The sequence below is a fragment of the Camelus dromedarius genome, chromosome 23 (assembly GCF_036321535.1).
Source record: "Camelus dromedarius isolate mCamDro1 chromosome 23, mCamDro1.pat, whole genome shotgun sequence".
In the NCBI taxonomy this organism is placed as follows: Eukaryota; Metazoa; Chordata; class Mammalia; order Artiodactyla; family Camelidae; genus Camelus; species Camelus dromedarius.
The window spans coordinates 596154-617613 of NC_087458.1; the positions used below are offsets into that span (position 1 = coordinate 596154).

Sequence of the window (21460 nt, forward strand, 5' to 3'; positions counted from 1 at the left end):
TGGGGTGGGGGTGCTATTTAGGTATCAATTAACTTTCGAAAGAGATAAGTGGAGGCGGGCTGGGTGCAGTGAGGCCCTGGGTCCCAACCAGAGCTCACAGGTCTCATCCAGTTAATTGGTGTGGGGCCTGTCCTTCCGATTGTAAAATTACGTGCGATTAACTTAGCTGGGGAAGAAGCCACGTGGCATCTGCCAGCTCTGGGTTGGTTCTGTCTCGGGTGGGAGCCCTTCCCCGACTCTCTTCGCCCACCGAGCCCTCCCAAGAAGCCGGGCATGTGCGGGGCTTTGCCGGGAAACGCACTTCCCGTGGGTCCAGGATGCGCTGGTTAATGTTTGACAGCCCACCCTCTGAGAATAAGAGGCCCCAGCTCTGCGCCCGGGCGGGGATCCGGGGATCTGCAGGAGCGGAGCGCCAGCCAGGAGGGCTCGCTCACCGGGTGCTCCCCGGGATTCGGCTGAGACAGCAGAGGGAGAAGTAGGAGGGGCAGGTGCCGAGTGTCTGTCCCTCGCCTTTGCTCTAATCCGGCTGTGTCCTGTCGTGCGCTCACGGGGCGGCGGTGTTACAGCCGGCTGACCGCACTCCGCTCTGGGCTGGTTGTTCCCCGGGGCCCAGCGTGTCTGGGCGTTTGTGCAGCCCCTGCGCGTGCCCCCCGCCCCCGCCCTTGGGTGTGTCTGTGGTGACACCAGTGGTGGGACTGGTACTTGTGAGCTGTTCTCTGCCCCCACGGCTGGGCCCCCCATGCTGGGCGTCAGCCCCAACTCAGGAGGCAAAATTGCCCCCTCGGGCCCACCCTTCAGACTGTCAGGTGGAGTCCAACTAACAGGGTGCCTCGCTCCTTTCTCTGGGATTCTGCCAAGACCCTCTGAAGAGAGGGCCCCACCTTCAGAAGCTGGGAGCCTGTGCAGGGGCTGTAGGTTATGCTGAAATGTTGGGTGGGAGCAAACAGGGGGCCACGGTCACCCTCCAAAAGGCCGATTTGCACTTTAACTTGCTCTGAGCACAGCACTCGCCTCAAAGGCTCATCCAGCGGGGTGTGCGGGGTGGGGGGCAGGGCCGGATGAATCCGTTGGCCCTTAGGAGGTTGAATTCATTCATCCTTTGTGCCAGGCTGGAGGCCCTGGGGGGGGGGGGCAGCTCTCAGCCTGTGACCCTGGACCTGGAGCCCAGAAAGTCAGACCCCAGGGAGGGGGCTGCGGTGCCTGCCTGTGCTTCCCTGCGACTCACACACTGCCCCTGTCTCTGCAGTGCTGCTCACAGCCGTGAACTGTTACAGCGTGAAGGCCGCCACCCGCGTCCAGGACGCCTTTGCTGCTGCCAAACTCCTGGCACTGGCCTTGATCATCCTGCTTGGCTTCATCCAGATCGGGAAAGGTGAGTGCGGCCCTGCTGTGCCCGGAGTGGGGGCCCCCTCTCCAGACAGCCGGCCTGCAGGCCCGCAGTAGCGTGATGGCTTCCATCGGGGTCCATGGGCCACGCTGCCCGGGAGAGGCACTGATGCGCAGGCGGACCGTGTGTCACCCAGCAGGTTAAGTCAGTCCAGGGCAGCGGGATGCCAATCCGCCGTGCGCACCGTGAACCCCGCCCTCTCCTGGCTTGGGGTGGACCTGGGGCGGGACGTGGGGGTTCGTGTGGAGAGCTTGGCGCTGCGCCCGCGATGTCAGGAGCACAGCCGGGAGGTGCCGTCGCCTGTCCTCGCACTTCCCGAGGTGGCTTTTCCTCGTGCTGGGTGCCCACACGGAGGCGTTTGCTGGTCCGTGTCCTCGTGAGTGTGCTGTAACGTCTATCCTGTGTGTCAGGGGAGTTGTCCCTGTTTCTGGGGACCTGAGAAGTGCTGTCAGGAACATTCTTGGGGTGTCTCTTGTGAACAGAAGTATTGTTCCCCGGGGCGGGTGGATGGCAGGCCAGGGGGGAGGCATCTGCTTGGCTTCTGCAGATGGTGACCCCACAGAACCCCATTAGAGGAGATCGCCTTGAGGACACATCCCCCCAGTCCCATGTGTTGGGGGGGACGCAGGTGAGACCCGGGGCCTCCCTCTGCATCTGACTGCTGACAGAGCTGAGGGCTTGGAAGCCAGCCCCTACGTCCCCTGGCTCACCAGGGGCACTGCCAGCCTGGTCCTGCAGGCAGCTTGGCACGCATCCACAGCAGAGCCAGGATTTGGGCAGAGTCTGCATTGCTGCATCCAGAACCCCATGTGGGCTGCCACTGTCATCCCCCTGCACACTTTGGGGCCGGCTGGCTGTGAAATGAGCAGATGGAAAGCCCCTAACGGCCCCTCCCTGGCGTGTCCTCGAGGCTTCTGCCCGTGATGTCAGAAATCCACCCTGCTCCCTCCTCGCACTGGCCGCGTGGGGCTCTGTGCTCACAGGATCGGTGTCCACAGTCCACGGGGCTGTGCAGGGGCACCCTCAGGGCTCGGGAGGTGGGTGCACGAGGGGCTGCGGTGCCTGCCCTCACGGACCCCTGGCGGTGTTGGTCTACACTGCCTGAGCAGAGCGGAGGCAGGGATCCAGGTAGTGTGGGCGGACTGCCGTTATTAAACACATCAGTATGGGGGGAGGCTTCACCCTGACACCGGTGAGAACCTGGCACCTGTCAGCTCTGACCATCATCACTGAAGGGAAAATTCCACCTGAACCCTGGGTCACTCGCCTCGGAAAGGAGCCAGCTTAGTGCTTCATGAACTGCACTTTATGTTGGGAGCCTGCATCTGACTGGTAATTCTCAGCCTTAGTGAAGTCAGATCACCTGGGAAGTCCTTGAGACACCAGCTGTGAGTGCGCCCCCCCGGCAGGGCTGTGTCAGGCCCTGCATCTGCCTTCACTCCGTGTCCGTGCTCCCCTGTTCTCAGAGGGCTTCCTGGGTCTTCCTGTTCCAGCATCTTCCTGAAGACAAGACTTTGTCTCAAGGACCCTGGCCAGACAAGGTTCTGGGTGTCAGGAGTGATGATCAGCTCTAAGGAGGGCAGTCTGGGCTGGGAACTCACTCCCCGCCTCGTGGAGAGCTTACAGGTGGGCACCAATGCGTGGGAGAAAAACCACGCCCCATGCCCACCTGACTCTGCCCAGCTAGGAACTATGTCAGTGTCATTGGGGAGACTTGCCTGTGAAGGTTTTTGCTTGGCTGATGTGATTAAATCCAGGCAGATGAGGAATGTAGGGGAAGCCAGACTTCTGTAAAAACAGATTTCAGCAGGGGTAGCAAGGAGCTTTTGTTCAGCCTGAACACATAACATGTTTATAATTCTGTTGCCGTCTGAGAACACCCTCCCCCCGAAGCCGTTCCCCTCTGAGTTTGGGAAGCAGTGCAGCATCTGCAGGATTCCTGCGCACGGGTTTTCCTCCGGAGGCCAGTGTGCTTCCAGACGCATGCCTTCCCTTCTAGAGGATACTTTGGGAGAACAACCCTTCTCCCCGTGACAGGCGTCCGATTTCCCCTGGGGCGGCTGCCTGACCCCGTGCTGAACGTTGGTGGAAGGGCCCCTGGGCAGGGGCTCAGATTGGCGGCGGGCCACGCTGCATCTGGAGAACGTGATCCGTGATCCGTGCCTCACGGACAGTCCTTCACCCAGTGCCCAGCCCCACCCAGCATGGAAGGTCTTCCTCCTGGGCCTGCCTGGTGCCCAGAGGGGCTCAGGTGTGGGGCCCAGCAGGCCTGGTTCCAGGCCTGTCGTTGCCCTGAGATCTGTGGGCAGTCCTGCCCTGGTTCTCTGGTTCTCCTTCACCAGAACTTCCCGAGACCCGCTGGCACTTGGCCCTGCCGTCCATAGCTTGCAAGCCGGTGCATGGACATCAGACAGCCAAGACCTGTGGGCAGCAGAATCATAGCCGGGCAGATGGGGCTCAGCCCCAACCAGGGAGGCCCTTCTGAGGGCCAGAAGGTGGCTGGATGAAGGCTCAGAGTCCGGGTGACAAGGGGACAGCTCTCCAGGGCCAGGCTGAGACCTCGGGCAGGGGTGCAGCTCAGGCAGCCCCTGTGGCCAGGGATGGGGATGGGGGGAATTGCACACATGGGGCCCTCTAGATTTGCTCCCAGCCTTTTCAGGAGGGAAGCCTGACCTCAGGTTGGCATTTCAGGTCCCAGTGGCCCCGAAGCGTGGGTGGGCAGGAAGGCCTCAGAGAGAAGCAGGCCCATCAGCCTGAGGGCCTGAGTGAGTGAGAACTGTGAGCAGAGGGCACTTCGAGGCTCAGGATGTGCCCGCCAGCTGCCTCCACCCACTTTTGTCCTTTAACTGACGACACTCAGCAGGGCCCACGGCCCCAAGGCCAGGCTGTTCCCAAGCTGAGTGGGTGGTGCCGGGACCAGAGGCTGGGAGTGGAACGTGGGATGCACAATGAGACCCTTGTGGTTTTGCTGTGGCGTGTGGTTGGTGGGACACTCGCGTCTCCTCGAGCAGTAGGAGCGGCGGGCAAGGCTGAGCAGATAAAGGGTTCCACGCTGCGGAGGTCGTGGGAGGGGCTCTCCTGCACTAGGGCAGACCCGGCCTCTGCCCCCCGGCCCCACAGCAGCCCCCATGACCTCACTCAGCGCTGGGACACTGGCCCCGGGGGCCAGAGAAATGGGCACGGAGGCTCCAAGCCCCCCTGCTGGTTTTCTCTGTGTCCGAGTTCTGCCTCGAAGTGACTTGTGCCAGGGGGGCGGGGGTCCACCCAGGCGAGAATGAGGCCTTTCAGTGGGGAAGCCCCAGCAGGCAGGACTTTGAAGGTCAACGTGCCCCCAAGGATTAGTTTAGTTCTTAGGTTGGGGGCCCCCAAGACACAGAGCAGTGGTGGCCTGTCCCTTCTCTGCTCGTAGCAGGGTGGTGTCCAGTCAGGACCCCACATGACTTGTGACGATGGACACTGCGCAGGGAGATGAGCTCCCTCGAGGGAAGACCGCCGCTTCACTGTGTTCTGCCCAGGAGCGGTATTGGGCGTCACAAGGAGGTGCGGGGGGCTCTGGGCAGCCAGGCCAGGTGGCCGGAGACCCAGGGCAGGGAGAAGCCCCTCGTCCTGGGAGGGTCTGCATCTCAGATGGCTCTCTGAGGACCTTGGGCAGGTCTTGTCCCCTCCCGGAGCCCCAGTGTCCTCATCTGTGAAATGGCCACAGCAGCAACAGCAGTGTCAAGGCGACCTGTGGACAGGTGTCGCCCCTCTCAGGGGAGGGGACGCACTCAGGCTCCCAAGCCTGTCCTCCCCAAGGCAGGACTTGGGGTGCCTGTGACAGAGGCTGTCTCGAGGGGCTCAGGGTCCGGCAAGGACCACAGGATGCTGTAACTGGGGCCCCACGGTTTTCCCCACGGATCACCTGTGCCCCCAGCAGAGAGGGCCAGGGCTGAGGGGAGGGCAGGGCGGTGCCTGGGATGGGGAGGGCAGTCTGCTCCTCGCCAAGTGCCCAGAGCAGTGGGTCACGCGGCAGACACCGGAGCCCCTTGGCCGCCGTGGGAGGACCTGTGACGCTGGCTGTTCTTTCCCGTAGGTGCCCTTTGATCATTTTTAATTGAGTCCTTTCCACTGGGCTGCATGCTCTGCAGATGCAGCCTCTGGAGCTGTCAGATTGGAAGTCACATGCCTCCCTCCTGCTGCCCACCCCCAGGGTGAAACCCAAGGCCTGGGAGCTGGCTCCCTCCCACTGCTGCCCTCGCTCACCCGTGCCCGGGGTGGTCAGCTGCACGGACAGGGCCGCAGCTGGACGGGGCGGGAGCCAGAAAGCCCTGTGCTGGGCAGTCAGTTTTGGGGTCTCTTGTAGCCTGTGCAGTGGGAGGACTGTCCTTTCCAACTGGGATTTGAGGTTTGAGGCTGAACTTGAGGGCCAGGGGCCTGCTCCTCCAGGAGTCTAAAAGACAGGTGACACTGTTGACAGACACTGGCTGTGGTGAGCCAGTACTTTCCCCTCCTGGCTTCCCCAAGCCCAGGTTCCTGCCCCCTCAGAGGCAGAGCTGGAGGGGGACAGTCCCTGGGCACCAGACACTCAGCCTGGAGGTGGGGAGACAAGACAGAGGGACCCTTGGTAAGCCGGCTGTGGCATGTGACCCCCACAAGGATGCCTGGTCTCTGGATGGAGGGGAGAACCCGCTAAGGGCACTGGCCATGCAGAGTGGACTCTCAGATGGGGCTCAGCCCCACGGACCACAGCCAAGCTCACTTGGCCAGTGATTCAGGCACAAGATCCAAGGCTGTGGCTGTTGCATGCCCCGACTGTGCCCATGACGCGCAGCGGGGACCCGGGAGCCTGACCCAGATGGACTGAGGTCCCTCTGTCTGCAGGGGGTGTCCTGGGGCTGCTGCAGCAAAGGACAGAAACTAGGGGCTTCGAACAACAGCAGTTACCCTCTCCGTCTTGGGGCAGCCGACCACGCTCCCCTGACACCTGCAGGAAGGGCCCACCCCCTCCCAGCGCGTCACTCTGCCTTGTCATCATGTGGCCTCTCCCCGTGTCTCTGTCGCCTGAGGACACTCTGGTGGGTTCAGGACCCACCCAGTCTGTGCCTCGATGGTGTCTGCAGAAACCCTTTTCCAAGTCCGGTCACGACCAGGGGTTCTAGGTGTACGCGCACTTTGAGGGGACCCTGCTCAGCTCACTCCATCGTGTGTACCCCCAGAGGGTTAAAGTGGGACTGAAGGCGGAATGTTCTAGCACAGTGGACCCCCCAGGTTTGGGGAATGACCTCACAGTGTCCCTGCCCAAGGAGGGGTGTCCACGGCTGTCACAGGAGGGCAGCCTGGGTAGGGCAGGGCCTGGCCACCTTGAGGGGCCGGGGTTTTCTAGCTTTCTCCCGGACACCGTCAGCAGACTGGGTGTCTGCAGGTGGCGGGTTCCCGTGCATGGATCCAGACCAGTGAGTGCGACCAGGCCAGCCCCCAACGCAGAGGCCAGATGAGGTCTTGGGGGCGGTGCAGAGACCGTGGGCAGTCCTTGTCCTTTGGTTCAGAGGGGCTGGCGCGTCCCGCGGGGCTCTTGGTCCCGCCCCCGTGCACATGGCTTCTCGGGGCTGGGGGTTTCCCGGGGCCCAGGTTGACACTCCCGTGGCTATGTCTGCATGGCACAGGGATTCGGGCTGCTTTCCCTGGAATCGGCTCTCTGGACCCTGTGAACACCACTGCAGTCGCCCTTATTCTCGAGTGGATCCTGGATGGCGGGCGGGCTTGCTTGGTTCCTGAGGCCACTGGGACGTTGCACTGTGTCGCACATTCCCGCGGTCCTCCCAGGAGGCTGTGTGTTAGGGCGAGGACGGGTGGACCCCGTGAAAGGGGCACCTGGGGCACAGGTGAGCCTAGGGCCAGAACCCACCACCTGCCTTCCCTGTGGGCAACAAGTTAGGGGTGACTTTGAAGCCTGCAGAGAAGGGGGAGCCCAGGGGACCCTGTTAATCTGTGGGTCCTGGGGTTCTCACATCTTGGTGCTTGCGAGAGGGCCTGCCTTCCCCCAGCCCCCGTCTGTCCATCTGCCTGCGGGGGCGGTGGCCCTGTGAGGACAGAGCCTGAGTGGTGGTCAGGGCGCGGATGGGGCGGGCAGTCATTCATCCCCTGTCTGGGGCCTGGAGCTCTGTGTTGAAACAAGGATGGTGCCTTGGGTTGGGGTCCATGGGGGAGGCTGGGAGCAGTGGCTCGTGGGCCAGGCACCTGCTGTCACATCCTCTGGTGCTGGCACTGCTGCCACCTGGGACCGACTGCTGTGGGGGCCGCCTTGTGCACTGCAGAGTGTCCAGCGGCACCCTGGCTTCCAGCCATGTGACCCCCACCACAGCCATGACAGCCCCAAGTGTCTCTAGTCGTTAACACAGGTGCCTTGCTTGCTGGGGCCGGAGGGTGCTTGAGGTCACCGTGCGGAGCCTGGAATCCACTGGGCTCCCTTGTGTCATTCTTACTGTGGCCACCGGGCCCGGGGCCGCCCCGGCGCACGCTGTTACATGAGGGCATGGCTGCCTCACTTGCTTCTTGCTGCCCTGGAGTCAGGCAGGCGGCCCCCCACCAGCTCTCCAAGCCACCCTAAGCCCACCTGCTGTTAGGGCTCCCGCCCCAACAAGACCACCGGACGGCGTGGGCAGGGTGTCCCTGGGCGGTCACCCCTCGCTCCTCCAGGCCGTGCCAGTCCTGGGGGGGGGGGGCCCAGGCCAAGTGCTGCACAGAACCAGCAGGCCTGGCGCCTGCTCCGTGGCACCCGTGGAGAGGAGGGCAGACGCTCTGCCAGCGTTGGTCGGGTGCCCGCCGGGGCTGCAGGGCTGATCCGGGCCCACCTCCAACCCAGCCTGAGGCCAAGCAAGCCCCGGACCTCTGCCGAGGGGCCTGCATGCGCCTGCTCGGGGTAGCTCACCATCAGACCCGGGCCTGCAGTGGGGCTTGCTGTGGGAGGGAGGTGACAGGGTGGGGGACTGCCCAGGGGAACTTGCAGGAGTGGATTGGGGCCCAAAGCAGCCAAGTTCCTGGTGGAGCTCCCCAGCCCCCGCCCTGCTGTGCCAGGAGAGAGTGGGAGGTCCTCCAGCCTCACTGGAGGCTCCGAGCTCTGGGGGGGCGCCATCTGTCCACTGTGCACCGGATGTCCACATCCTTCCGAGGGATGTCAGGCACTTTGCAGACAGGGAGTGAGGCCCCGCACAGCCGAGGGGCGTCCCAGCGCTACAGCCTGGCCACGTGTCCTACCCAGGCCCCCACGGGAGCCTGGGGAGAGTCAGCCTGCATTTGTTTTGGTCAGAGCAGCTGGTATTTTCTTGGGGTTTCAGATGCAGCAAAATCAAGCTGTAAACCCAGGAAATACCATTCTGCTGCAGGAATTCCACCAGCTGTCTCGTGTGCCAGGGGTCTGAGCTGGTCGGCACTGAACCAAGTGCCCCCTTGATGAAAACAGACATTCACAGGCCGTGGACCTGGAAGCGGTGGTTCTTACCTGAAAACCCTCGCCTGCATTTCAAGTCTCAGAGTTTATTCTCAGCAAAAGCAGCAGCCGGCAGGTCGCAGCGTCCCCCACGCATACGTGCGCACACGTGTACAGACGTGTGTGCACACGTGTCACTAGTTCAGGACTGCGCTGAGGTTGGAGCCAGTTTTAACAACTGCACCAAAGCCTGCCTTGCCGCGGAGTGCAGAGGGGATCCAGGTGAAGGGCAAGCAGTGGGCAGGAAGTGTCGCAACAGGGAAACGGGGCAGATCGAGGAGAAAAGCAGATGCATTACTTGAAGGAACCTTTGTTGGGAAAGACCTTTAATGTTGTGAAGCCTTGACCGTGGTGGCAGCAGCACCCGGGGGGGGGGGGGGGCTTCGTGACCTTTCGGAGACCTGGGGCAGTGGGGACAGTTAGGTGGTCTCCCCAGACCCTGCACCCCTGGGCAGGTGGCCCAAGCCTCAGTTTCCCCAACGGTGGGACTGATGCTCCTAACCCCCTCATAGCAGAAGTGTGGGGGCAGGGCTCTGCAGGTGTAAAGTAATGCTCATTCCAGAACATTCCATGGGAAGCAGCCAGGCTCTGGGCGCTGCGCTGATGTTAGCTGCACCGTCCCTAGCTGGCGCTCTGCACTGGCCCCGCCCACCAGCCTGCTGACCACCCTGTGACTGGGCAGCCCCGGGACCTGGGCCTCCGAGACAGACCGCGTGTGGGTGGCAGGCTGGGTGAGGCGCCAGAGCCCGGGAGCCCGCCCACATCCTCATCTGGGGGTGCAGGGGCCTCACGTGTCCACGTCCGTCTCCCCACTTAGGCTGGAGATCAGAGGCCCGAGCTCGCCTGCGGGGCAGAGTCCAGGTGTCTGGAATACCATAAGGAGATGGACCCAGAAACAGGAGCTCAGGGTCCCTCCCCTCCCCATTGCCGTGTTTGCCAGGGGACATCAGTGCTGCCTTGAAGCGCAGGCCCTGATTGGCTGGAGTGATGGGGCTTTGTGGGAACCTCACCACACACCACCACACTGTCCTGTTGCTGGGGTGGCGGAGTCCCATGGGCCTCCCATCCCCCCACCCCCGAGGGACCTGCAGACCCTCCAGCTGTGGGCAGCAGTGACCCGTGAGTAGTCCCGGGAGTCACACCCCAGCCTGGCCCTGCAGGACCTGGGCCAGAGCCAGGGGCCTCGGTTAGAAATGGTCCCGAACTAACGAGCAGTCAGCATCCAACGGGAGCCCGGCTCCTCCAGCCCCGGTGCCTGGCAGGCAGCCCTCTGTCCCCTCGGCACCTCCACCCTCGTTTCCAGCTCTCCTTCCTGAATGGTGATCGTCTGTGAAGTGTGGGGCTGGGTGGCCCTCGTCCATGGGGAGTGGACCACCAGCCCGGCTGACCTCTGCCCGTGCCTGTCAGGCTGGCCCCTTGTGACGGGGCAAGTCTTCTCGGGTCTGTGTGTTGTGGGGTCATTTTACAGACCCAAGAGGGCTGGATACGGTGCTCGTAGCCAGGGACTTGGCCGCCTCAGCCTGGAGTCCCAGCGTCTCAGCCAGCACTGCTCCCTCACCAGGCACAGCCGTGTCCCGGGGACAGGTCCCGGCTGTCTTCGGAAGCTTGTGTGCGCAGGCGGCAGCCTGGGTGTGCACTTAGCAGCTGTGGGCTCCGGGCACCAAGGGGGAGAGCGGAGACGCAGGCCCCCTGACCTGGAGCCACGTCACAGGGTCTGCGAGGAGCGTCCTCTGAGGCGGCTGGCACCCATCAGCCTGTCCCTCCAGCTCTGTCGCCCAGGTGGAGGCAGACACGCCCGGCACCCACCCTGCCCGGGCCTCTGTCCCTCAGTGCGCAGGCGGGAGGTGGGTGCTCAGAGCAGCCAGGGGTCTGCAGAGCTGCTGTTCCCCTCCCGGGTGGGCCCCTGGGACCGTGTTCCTCCGTCAGGGCCGAAGCTGCTTGCTCCGGCCCCAGAGTGAGTCTGGCGCACATGAGGGTCAGGTGGCTCAGCGAGTGCACTTAATCTGTTGCAGTGAAAAGCCTTCAGCCTAACATTTTTGTCTGTTGCTGTTTTGCTCTGAGAACATTTCAGAACTTGCAGTTTGACCTCAGTGCCGTGCTCTCTAACCTGACGTTCCTTTGTCTATTTGGCCTCTGCCAGGTGACGTGTCCAACCTGGATCCCAGGTCCTCCTTTGAAGGCACCAAACTGGATGTGGGGAACATCGTACTGGCTCTGTACAGCGGCCTCTTTGCCTACGGGGGATGGTAGGTTCTAGAATGCCTGGGGCACATGGGCTGGGCCAGAAATCCACATCTCACCGTGGACACCACGGTGAGCCTAGAGGGCGGCCAGAAGCCCTCTCGGAGCTGCTCTGAGCCTCATGCACCCCGAGGAGCAAGAGGGCCCCCGCGCAGCCCTGGCGCTGCTGCTGGCTCACGGCCCGGCTCCCGAGAAGGCAGCCCTGAGGTAAACGTCCCGGCACCCTCCAGACGGTGCTGCTGCCCAGGAGGGGGCCACGCGGAGCTGGGGGGAGGTGGACAGGACCATCGCAGGCCCAGGAGGCGCCCCTGAGCCCCCAGCTGCTCATCAGGGGAGCCCCGGGCGATGCAGGGCTCCTCTCCGTGGGCCCAGGGCAGCCGGGGGGGGGGGGGGCTCCCTGGGGACCTGCATTCTGTTTCCCTGATGAATGTGGGAGGAACATGTAGTAAAGGTCTGCTCTCTCTCAATTCCAGGAATTACTTGAATTTTGTCACAGAGGAGATGATTAATCCCTACAGGTATGTGTGTGAGCAGGGGTGTGTGTTTCCTCACGCTCAGGGAGGGAAGGACGCAGCCTCCTTGGGCCCAGCCCCGCCCTGACAGAAGCAGTGCAGGGCCTGGGGGGCGGGCGTGGGGTTAGGATTATGGGGGCCGTGGGGCCTTGAATACAGTTCATCCTCAGAATGGGCAGGAAGCCCTGTTGCACAGATCGGGGAGTGGAGGCCAGCAGGGTTGAGTTGCTGGCCCAGGTTGGTACCCTCATCCGACCCCTTCCAGCCGCTTGCTGGTCACGTGTCACTTCCCCACGTGGAGGTGGGGACCGGCCACCGTCAGGTGATGGGCCTGGTTCCGTCCGCTTCCTTGTGGTGACGTGCTGCCCGGTCCTTCAGAAACCTGCCCCTGGCCATCATCATCTCCCTCCCCATCGTCACTCTGGTGTACGTGCTCACGAACCTGGCCTATTTCACCACGCTGTCCACCGAGCAGATGCTGACGTCCGAGGCCGTGGCTGTGGTAAGGTGCCGCCCACCCGCGTCCCCCCTCCCCACTGAGCCCATGACCGGGGCCTCGTCTGCAGACCATGCTCCTCTTCAGGGGGCTGAGCCAGTGCTTTGCCAAGCCCGCCAGGAAGTGGGGAGGCGCTGGCTGCATTTGGGAATCACAGGGCGATTTAACAGCGGTGCCCAGGCCACCCCAGCGGTTTCATATCAGCGTGTCTGCTGCGGTCCTGGTGATGGTTGTTCTTAGAGCCGAGGGGTGAGTCCCTTATGGACCCCCAGCCCCACCTCAGGCCCGTCTGTCCCACCTTCTGAGTAAACAGTCTCTGAGCTCTTGGGGCGGGGATGTGCAGATGAGGAGGGCCCTGCAGGGGCCAGCCTCAGGGGAGGAGTGCCAGAGGGGGCCGGCCCTCTTCAAAAGGGGGTGTGGACCCTGGGACAGCCCCGACGTCCAGGCTGCGAGGGACCCTCCGCATGCAGGAACCTCACCTTGTCTGGAGCCAACAGTGGGCGGGGCTGGTCCTGCGGGGGGGCCACCGTCGGGTTGGGAGGTCGGGGTGCCTGGGGTGGCGCTCACGCCTGGTGTCTGTGCAGGACTTCGGGAACTACCACCTGGGTGTCATGTCCTGGGTCATCCCCGTCTTCGTGGGCCTCTCCTGCTTCGGCTCCGTCAATGGGTCCCTCTTCACGTCCTCCAGGTGAGCCACCAGGACCATCTCCATCACACGGGCTCTGCGGGGCCAGAGCAGAATGGGGCGGGGGGGCCGGGGGGTAGTGCTGCGTGCCATTTGTAGCGTGTGTGCTGGAAGCTCTCTTTCTTGTCATGTTCGTAAAAATACGAATAATAATATAGTAGTCAAAACGTCCAAGTGACACGTGACACAGAAATAAAGAAACCAAGTTCCCCGCCTGGAGGTGACCCCACTGTGCTCACGCAGACTCCTTCATGGGTTCATTCTGAGCCCAGCTGGGGGCTGGAGGTAACAGGGGGCCCCTAGTTGTGTCCCTTGTCAGCTGAGTCCCATGGCAGGGAGCCCAGCCCTCGGGCACTGGCCCCTCGGGACGAGGCTGACCCCTGCTCCTCTGCCCGCAGGCTGTTCTTCGTGGGGTCCAGGGAGGGCCACCTGCCCTCTGTCCTGTCCATGATCCACCCGCAGCTGCTGACGCCCATGCCCTCGCTCGTGTTCACGGTGAGTCTTGGCCCCATCACTGCCTGACATCTTTCCGTGCCAGGATGCGAGGCTTTATTAGTTCTCTGTTGCTATGTGACAAATTTCCCCAAAACGCAGTTGCCTAAACAGAAAGGGCTTGTTTCTGTGAGTCAGGAGCCCGCGGTGGCCCCGCTGGCAGTGACCACAGTGGTCAGTCGGGGCCACCGCCCCACAAGGGCTTAACCGTGGCTACAGGTGTCCCGTCTGGCATGTGGACAGGAGGCTTCTCCAGGGGCTGCCTGAGCGTCCCCACGGCAGGGATGGGGGCAAGCTGGGGGACAGCGAGGACCCTCCTTTCTGCACCATTGTAGGAGCGGTCGGCTAGTTCGGCCCAGCTCAGGGAGAGGGGGGTGAGGTTCCACCTCTTGGAGAGTTCAGCTTGGGTTTGAAACCGCTGCCCAGATGCACCGGCTCACTTTTGCTGACCCCGTGCTGGGTCCTCAGGCCAGTTCTGAGGTGTTCACCTTCCTGAGCCTGGGGGTCCGTTACCTCCACCTTGGAATCCATATGCCTTGGCCACTTTCCTCAGCACCCTCCTTTGCTTTGAGTGGGGGCTGTCAGCCCACCCGGCAGACGTCTCCCGGGTCGGGGGGTTCACGGCCCGTGCCTGTACTTGCAGTGCGTCATGACCCTGCTCTACGCCTTCTCCAAGGACATCTTCTCCGTCATCAACTTCTTCAGCTTCTTCAACTGGCTCTGCGTGGCCCTGGCCATCATTGGGATGCTATGGCTCCGCTACAGGAAGCCGGAACTGGAGCGGCCGATCAAGGTGAGGGCCTGTCAGGGTGAGGGGCCGTCAGGTGAGGGCACCGTCAGGGTGAGGGACCCAAGGTGAAGGCCCAGGGCTGGACCCACGCAGGCGGTCGGGGCTCGAAGGCCACGTGGTTGATAAGCAGGTTCTGTGTGACCGCATCTCTTGGTTCTGTCCGGCCCCACGTGTGCCTGGACAGCCACCGTCCCTCTCCAGGCCTCCACCCACTCTGCACACCAGTGGTCAGGGCACCTTCTCCAGAGGCTCCTGGAGAGAACAGAGCTGATCTGTGTGTGAACATGCGTCTGAGCTGGACGTAGCAGGGCCGTGGCTTCAGTTGACGCTGCTGGCAGCCTCTCGAGCGCCAGGCGTGGGATTCCAAGTGCTGGGGTTCGTCAGCATCCCCGCCCTCCCGGAGCTCCTGTTCTCACAGGAGAGGGGCAGAAGCAAGCCTGCAGCCCCGGGCTGGCGGGCGGGCGGCGGCGAGCAGCCCAGCTGAGGCCACAGCGAGCGGGCGGCCCACGTGGGCAGAGGCCGGGGTGGGAGGGGGTCTGAGGCCGCAGGGACTGGCTTTGTCCCTGATGCAGTGGAGGGTTTCCAGGACGAGACTGTGCGCCCTCTGCCCACCCCACCTCAGGTGGGCTCGCCCCCTCCTCGACTCAGTACTGGGGGCAGCTGCCCGAGGGGGACTCTGCTTCTCCAAAAAAGGGGCTGATGAAGGCCTCACTCTGGTCAGAGGCTGACACTCATGTCTGGGGAGAGAGAGAGCCCGTGGTGGCTGCTGGCCGGCAGCTCCAGCCACTCTTACGGTTCCTGATGGACTGAGGCCGACACAGCCAGCACCGTCCCGGGCCTCTGCCCCGTCCCCTACCCAGCAGCCCTGCCCCAGACAGGCTTTCCCGGGGACCAGGACGACCTCATTGCTCGTGGGGGGGCTCTGACCCTGTGTCACCCTGAGCACATGGCAGGGGGTGTGGGCCAGGCAGTCTAAGCCGTTCACCCCCCAGGGCCTCTGCCAGCATGTAGACAGGCAGTCTGTGTGTGGACAGGCCACTCTGCAGGAGGCGAGGTGCGTGCAGAAGGGGGCGACTGTTCTGGAGCCTGGCCGGGCCGTGGGCGCCTCTGTGGCTCCTCCGCCTGGACGTGTGCGGGTGGGGCTGTCTGCCCGGCGGCCCAGCCTGTCCACAAGGGCTCTCTGAGGAGGCCGGCGCCCTGTGCTTATTAGTGGGTGGCCACAGTCTTCCCAGAGGCACTGTCCCCCCACCTGGGTGACGGTGGGGACGGATGGCCAAGGTTCCCACCCTGTGGTGTGGGAACCAGGGGGGCCGACCTTCCCTGACGTGGGGCAGCCTGGTTGCTTCTGCTCCCCCACCAGCACCGGCTGGGCTCTGGGTAATTACCACCTGGCACCGGGCGCTGAGCTGGGTAAACAGAGAACAGGGTGAGGTCCTGGCTCCCAAGAGGCCAGCCCCACTTGGGAGGCTGACTCTGGGAAACCGGTCAGGCCCTGACCAGCAGGTATTGGAGATGCTGGAACCGTGTGTGCGGGCATCCGTGGGAGGGGCTGTGTGGGCCAAGGGCAGGCTGGCCCAGCGGGGGTGGTGGGCTGGGGCCGCCGGGGTCGTCATGGGGCCCGTGACGACCGGCTGTGGCAGGGGCAGTGGGGGGCGGTGAGAGTTGCCCAGCTGCCACGTCCGCCCCGCCGTCTGCAGGTGCACGTGGCCCTCCCAGCGTTCTTCATCCTGGCCTGCCTGTTCCTGATCGCCGTCTCCTTCTGGAAGACCCCCGTGGAGTGCGGCATCGGCTTCACCATCATCCTCAGCGGCCTACCCGTCTACTTCCTCGGGGTCTGGTGGAAAAACAAGCCCAAGTGGCTGCTCCAGGGCATCTGTGAGTACCTCCGGGCCCGCCGGGGTCTGCCCACCCAGCCAAGCTGTGCCGCCAGGGGCGCAGCGGGCAGGGCCTGGGTGGCAGGGGCATTGGGCTGTGTCGGAGGTCTGGCAGTGACGCCTGTCCAGCGTATTTCAGGATAAGACACTCAGCTTGGCACCAGCTAATCTCAGAACAAGGGATTCCAGAAAACCAGGCCGCCCTTGCCAAGTAACAAAATCCCCCGTCTGCCGCCAGCTTAAAGCCGGCCGGCTGACCTAGAAAAGCTGAGGAGAGAAAACAGGGTCCCCACAGCACTGTCATAAGGCCACTCACATGCCTGCTTTAGCACCTGTCCTGCAACCACTGTCAGGGAGACAGGGGAGCCGTCCTGGAGTTCTGACGCGCACCTGCCCAGAGACCAGAACACTTTGCCTCCAGCCCAGACCACAGACCCTGTTAATGACCTGTCAGAAAACACTGAAGGCCTGAGGCAGGACTCCACCATTCTGAAATCCCCCTGAGTGATGCTCTTGGAGGGTCTGTGAATGACATTGGTTCACCTGGGCCCCAGCACACCCGCCTGCTCCAGCCCATCTGCAGGACCACGGAGGGCACGCTGGCTCCCGGTCCTGGGGGTCTACTGGGCGGCAGACAGGTGTGTGTGGTGTCATTGTCCTCCTGTCCCTCCCAATGGTCCTGGGGTCTGAAAGGGGGGTGAGGGCTGGGGCCAGCACCTCCCTGTTACCTTGGCCACAGCTCCCAGGTAACGTCACGGTCACTCCGCATCCATCTGGCAGTGCAGCCTGGTGGGTGTGTCATCTCCCTCCCGCCCCACATGCACGAGTCGGGAGGTTTCATGTAAGGTTCTGAGCTTCTGGCTTGTCTTAAACCTCTGGGGTGTGAGGACAGGGGCTGGGGAGGTGGTGCCTACACCCCTCACTGCCCGGGCCTCCAGCACGTGATCGCACGACCCCCGAGTAACTCGCTCTCCTCCCTGACAGTTTCCACAACGGTCCTCTGCCAGAAGCTCATGCACGTGGTTCCCCAGGAGACGTAAGTGACAGGAGCCGAGAAGCTGCCGGAAAGAAGACTGCACAAAGATCGCTGAGAACAACCCACCCTCGGAAAGCGACTCTGGTCGTGTCGTCCAGGCAGCTCTGCCGAGCGCCCCCTGTCCCTCTGCCAGGCCCCGGCCGGGCCACTGTGAAACCTGGTACGAGTTTAGTCCCAGAGGACGGACTTCCACGGATACCTCTTGCGTGTGGAGGCGGGAGCACTGAACCGAGAGGAGACTGCGGGCTTTTGGCCACGTTGGGCCTTCTCTCTCCTCACTTCTGTTTATTTTGTATAATTTTTTTTAACTTAAATCTTGGGTCAGGTCAATGCCACCAAGATGATTATTTTTTAAAGAAATGGTGGGGGGCCAGGGCGAGGGGTCTTTTCTTCCCTAACGCCGCCGGCAGCACGATGTGCATCAGAGGGACCAGGCCCTGTTGCCAGATTCCCGCACAGTCTCCGCGCTGGGACTCGGCCTCGCCCTGTGGACCGCAGCCCGGGCGCGTGCGCTCGGCTTCCCCGCTTGTTTGTTGTAGCTGTAGTGACATTTGTGAAACTAACCCCCAGGGTTTACGTCTCTTTGCCTTAAAGACGCGAGGTAGCTCCCTCCCCACCCTCCGAAGAGAAAAAGAAAGTCTCAGTGAAACAGCCGCCTTCAGAGAGGCCTGTAGGAGGAGAGACCCTGGGCTGGTTCTGACTTCTGTTCCTGTGCTTGGGGTCTGCTGTGGGCAGGGGCTCTGAGCAGGGGTCAGGGCAGCTGGGCGAGCCCGGAGCTCCCACGGGGACACGCAGGACGGGGCCAGTGTGGGGCTCGACCCTGTCACCTGTGACACCTTAGCACTGCTGTCTGTGTGCCCTACCTGGACGCCAGCCTGAGCGGGGACACGGAGGGGACTTAGGCGTCTCCTGTGGGCGGGCGAATGGGCAGCAGCCTAGCCTGGCCTGTGGGCCACGCTGCCTTGGGCCCACTCTGCATCGGCTTTGGAGCCAAGCTCGAGTTCTCTCAATGCTCCACACTTGAAATCCTGTGGAAGCAGATGCCACGACCCCTCAAGGCCTTCCTGTCCGTGTCCCGCAAGGCAGCCCCTCCAGGGCAGAATGGCAACCTGGCTGCCATTTGGGGCTGGCTCCCTGCCAAGACGCCACCATCCCCTCCCCGTCACCTGCCCTGGGCTCGATTCCGAATGTCAGGAGGCTGGAGTCCAGCCTCCACCACTGTCACCACCTGACTGTCCAGGGTCCAACTCCTGGTGGGACCAGCAGGCCCGCCCCTCCTCTCCAGAGATGCAGTGCTGGCGCCGTGTGTTTGGTTCCCGTGGCGTTTCCCCTGGGGAGGCAGCTGAGGCCCAGAAGCTCATCTGGCCCAGTTGGCTTCCCTTCACTGTCCCTGTGTCCCTGGACCCAGGACGACCTAGGGTCACATCATCTCCCTCCAGGCCCATTTAGGCTCTGGTGGCTCTGCCTTGGCGTCTGACCCCTGACCTTCCCAGCAGGGGGAGGTTGAGCTGAGCCCCCAGGTATCAGGCCAGCTGGTGCTGTTTCCTGGGGGCCATGTGACCTCTGAGTGGCCAGTCCAGCCTGACACCACCCACCTGGGCTCGGTCTGAGGGGTCCAGGGAGCCCTGACAGGCAGCTTGAGGGCCCCAGGCTGGGCATTGAGGCTGAACAGGAGTCAGCCAGATGTCCATCCTCCCTCTTTATGCTGATCAGGAGACCCTGCCCCTCTGGGGCTCCTGACACATGAGGACTGATGTCCACTGAAGTCTCCTTGACCACTGCATCCTCCCGGGGCTGTCTCCCCGCACCTGGCGGTCCAGCTCAACACCTGGGGGCAGGATGGCACCAAGGAAGTCAAAAGACCTGGGTGTGGACTTTTTGCATCAGGCAGGACTCCAGCCCTGGGCCTCAGTTTTCTCATCTGCAAATGGGGTCAGTAGCTGGTGCAACCCCTGCCTGGTGGCATTGTGCACGTCCAGGGGGAAACTGGCCATTGCAGTGGCCACAGCACCGTGCACACGTGGTGGGACGCTGCCTGGGGTGCACTGCCCACCTGCCCTTCCACGGTGGTCGGGCAATGTCTGAGCTGATTTCAGCCTCTTCCATCTGGAATTTGGGGAGTTCAAACCACTGACTCTGGAGGTGACCTGGCAGGGTGCAGGGAGCCAGGTGTCTGTCCAGACCATAGTGGCCTTCCCATGGCGTGCACCTTGGGGAATCGGGGCAGTGGCACCCTTGCGGGAGTGTTGGGGTCCTGGGGGTCCCTTTTTACACTGAGAGGTCAAAGGCAGTTGAAGTGTGGCTCTCCCCAGCACCTGTGAGGGCAGGGCGGGGGCCTGGCCTGCAGTTCTTGGCACTGCGCCCCCACACAGCCCAGACACCCGGGCTCTGCCATGTTAGCGTTCTGGGGGTAGCCTCTGCTCCTCCTGACCAGACTACTGACAAGTGTCCTGAGCGTTCACGTTTATGGGTTAATTTTTTTTTTAAGCAAAACTCTGGTGTAACAAGCAAGCGTTTGTCCAGCCGTTCTGCTTTGTTTTGTCCTCGAGTCTCACTAATGTAAAGGATGCTGTCAGCACCATGTTTATTTATTTACGGGGCGGCATGCAGCCCTGCCGCTCCGTGGGTCCCTGGCCACGGTCCCGGCCACGTCAGCTGCCCTCTGTGACGTAGCGTAACGACATGTGTGTGACTTCACGCTGCTCTCTCTTCTGTTAATGACTAACCTGTTACACTTGGCTGGTTTGGGATGGGGCGTTGCTTTGTTCTGTGTGTTTGGGGGGGTTGTTTGTTTTTAAAGAACAGTTGGACTTACAAGCACTGCTGGTGGTCTCCTGTCTTTTCTTCGGTGCCGAATTCTGGGTGTAGGGGCGTCTGTGGGGGTGCCTCCCCGGGAGGGGTTGATCTGGGCCCTCTTCATTCATTCACGGACAGCCTCCTTGAGGTCAACCGCTCCATGGGTGCTGAAGTCCCGGGACGAGGGGAGGGGCCTGAGCAGGAATTTGGGTCCACCTCTTAGGAGGACCATCGAGGCTGAGACCAAGGAGAGCAGAGAGAAGGTTCCGGGCCCAGGGCGTGAAGAGCTTGGCCTCGCCCAGACCAGCAGCAGGTCAGGGAGAGGGCACGTGCCCGCTGGGGGTCGGAGGGAAGGGAAAGCACTTGTCCTCACTTCCAGGACACCCCTGAGCGGAGCTGTCACAGCCTCAGGGTGGAGCAGGGCTGAGAACCTCGCCAGCCCTCAGCCCTCACTGGGTGCCAGTGAACCCCACCCCTCCAGGGGCCTTGGCCGGTGGGCCAGGGGTACACCAGGCTGGGGAGGGCCCTGTGGGGTGGCCGCAGCCTGAACCACGTGAGGGCAGGAGGATTATTCATGGCAACTGGAGGGGGCCCAGGGGCCTTGGGTGCCATCAGGGGGCTTCCACTCCACCCCCCCAGGCAGTGGGGCTGCCTCGAGTCAGCTGCAGTGTGCAGAACGCCCTACTGAGGGCCAGGCCCCCAATGCCGCCACCACAGAGGGGACCCCAAGGCCGGGGGTGGGTGACGAGCTGATGGCTGGGGAGAGGGGGTTGCCTGGTCCAATGGGTGGATGCCCTGCCCTGCCCTCGGCAGGCTGTGCCCACCAGGCTCCCTCAGCACCTGTCGTGCCTCCTGCTCCTCCAGGGAGCCTAGCTGAACAAATTCTGGGGGCAGCTCCATCAGACGCGTGGATCCTAACGCACCGGCAAGTGTGTTGCAAGTCCTGCTACCTCCACACGGAAGCAGGTGGGAAGCAGCGAAAGGGCAGCCCTGGGCCAGCCTTTCACAGTCGCTGATAGGAGAGCACAGGTCTGAATGCAACCCAAACAGACTGCCCCACGCTTGTGGTCCGAGTGGAGCCGGTGGGGGTCTTTTGAGGGGGTTGTGGGGGAGACAGACCCAGGCACGTTCGCGCCACAGCCTGCACCACTCAGCACGGTGCAGACGGAACCGTCTGTGTTTGGAGAAGGGGTGGAAGGAGGCTGCGGGATGCCAGCTGCTACAGGAGGAGGCTTCTCGTGGTCCCCAGACTCAGGAAATCGCCGTGCGGATGTGTGGAACTGCAGAAGGGATGGGGGCCAGGTGGGGGGCAGGCAGCGCGGCAGGGACCTCCACATCATGGAGCCATGCCCCTCCGTGGAGTTAGCCAGAGCCACCGTGAGGGCGCGGGGTTTCAGCAGGCGGGGGGATGGGGTCAGGCAGGCAGAGGAGAGGCAGTGGGGGTGACCCAGGCCCAGGGGGAGGGCTCCGGGAGGAAGCAGTGCCTCTCCTCGAGCTCCCTCTAGCCGTGCCCCTGCCTCTGGACAGGACCCGTGTGCATCGAAGACACTTCCCCGGTTGTCCTCTGGGGCGGTGAAGCGGGAGTCCACGCTCCCGGAGAGCAGCGCGTCCTCACCCCCAGGGTCGCGCTCCGCGCTCATGGGGCTGTCCCCAGCTAGCAGCATCTCTCGGGGCCCCAGGACCCTT

At 63.1% G+C, this 21460-nt stretch overlaps 1 protein-coding gene across 1 annotated transcript in view; it reads left to right on the plus strand.

Annotated features, from left to right (window-relative positions):
• The window catches only part of SLC7A5 (solute carrier family 7 member 5), a 30918-nt gene extending 11120 nt beyond the window's left edge, over positions 1–19798 (plus strand). The window contains exons 2-10 of the mRNA XM_031436630.2: positions 1247–1372; positions 10993–11098; positions 11567–11611; positions 11984–12107; positions 12686–12789; positions 13185–13281; positions 13922–14071; positions 15766–15943; positions 16927–19798. Of these exons, the coding sequence (XP_031292490.2) occupies positions 1247–1372; positions 10993–11098; positions 11567–11611; positions 11984–12107; positions 12686–12789; positions 13185–13281; positions 13922–14071; positions 15766–15943; positions 16927–16982 (986 nt within the window). The 3' untranslated portion in view covers positions 16983–19798. The remainder of the gene's footprint in view (positions 1–1246; positions 1373–10992; positions 11099–11566; positions 11612–11983; positions 12108–12685; positions 12790–13184; positions 13282–13921; positions 14072–15765; positions 15944–16926) is intronic.
• The last annotated feature ends 1662 nt before the right edge of the window (positions 19799–21460 follow it).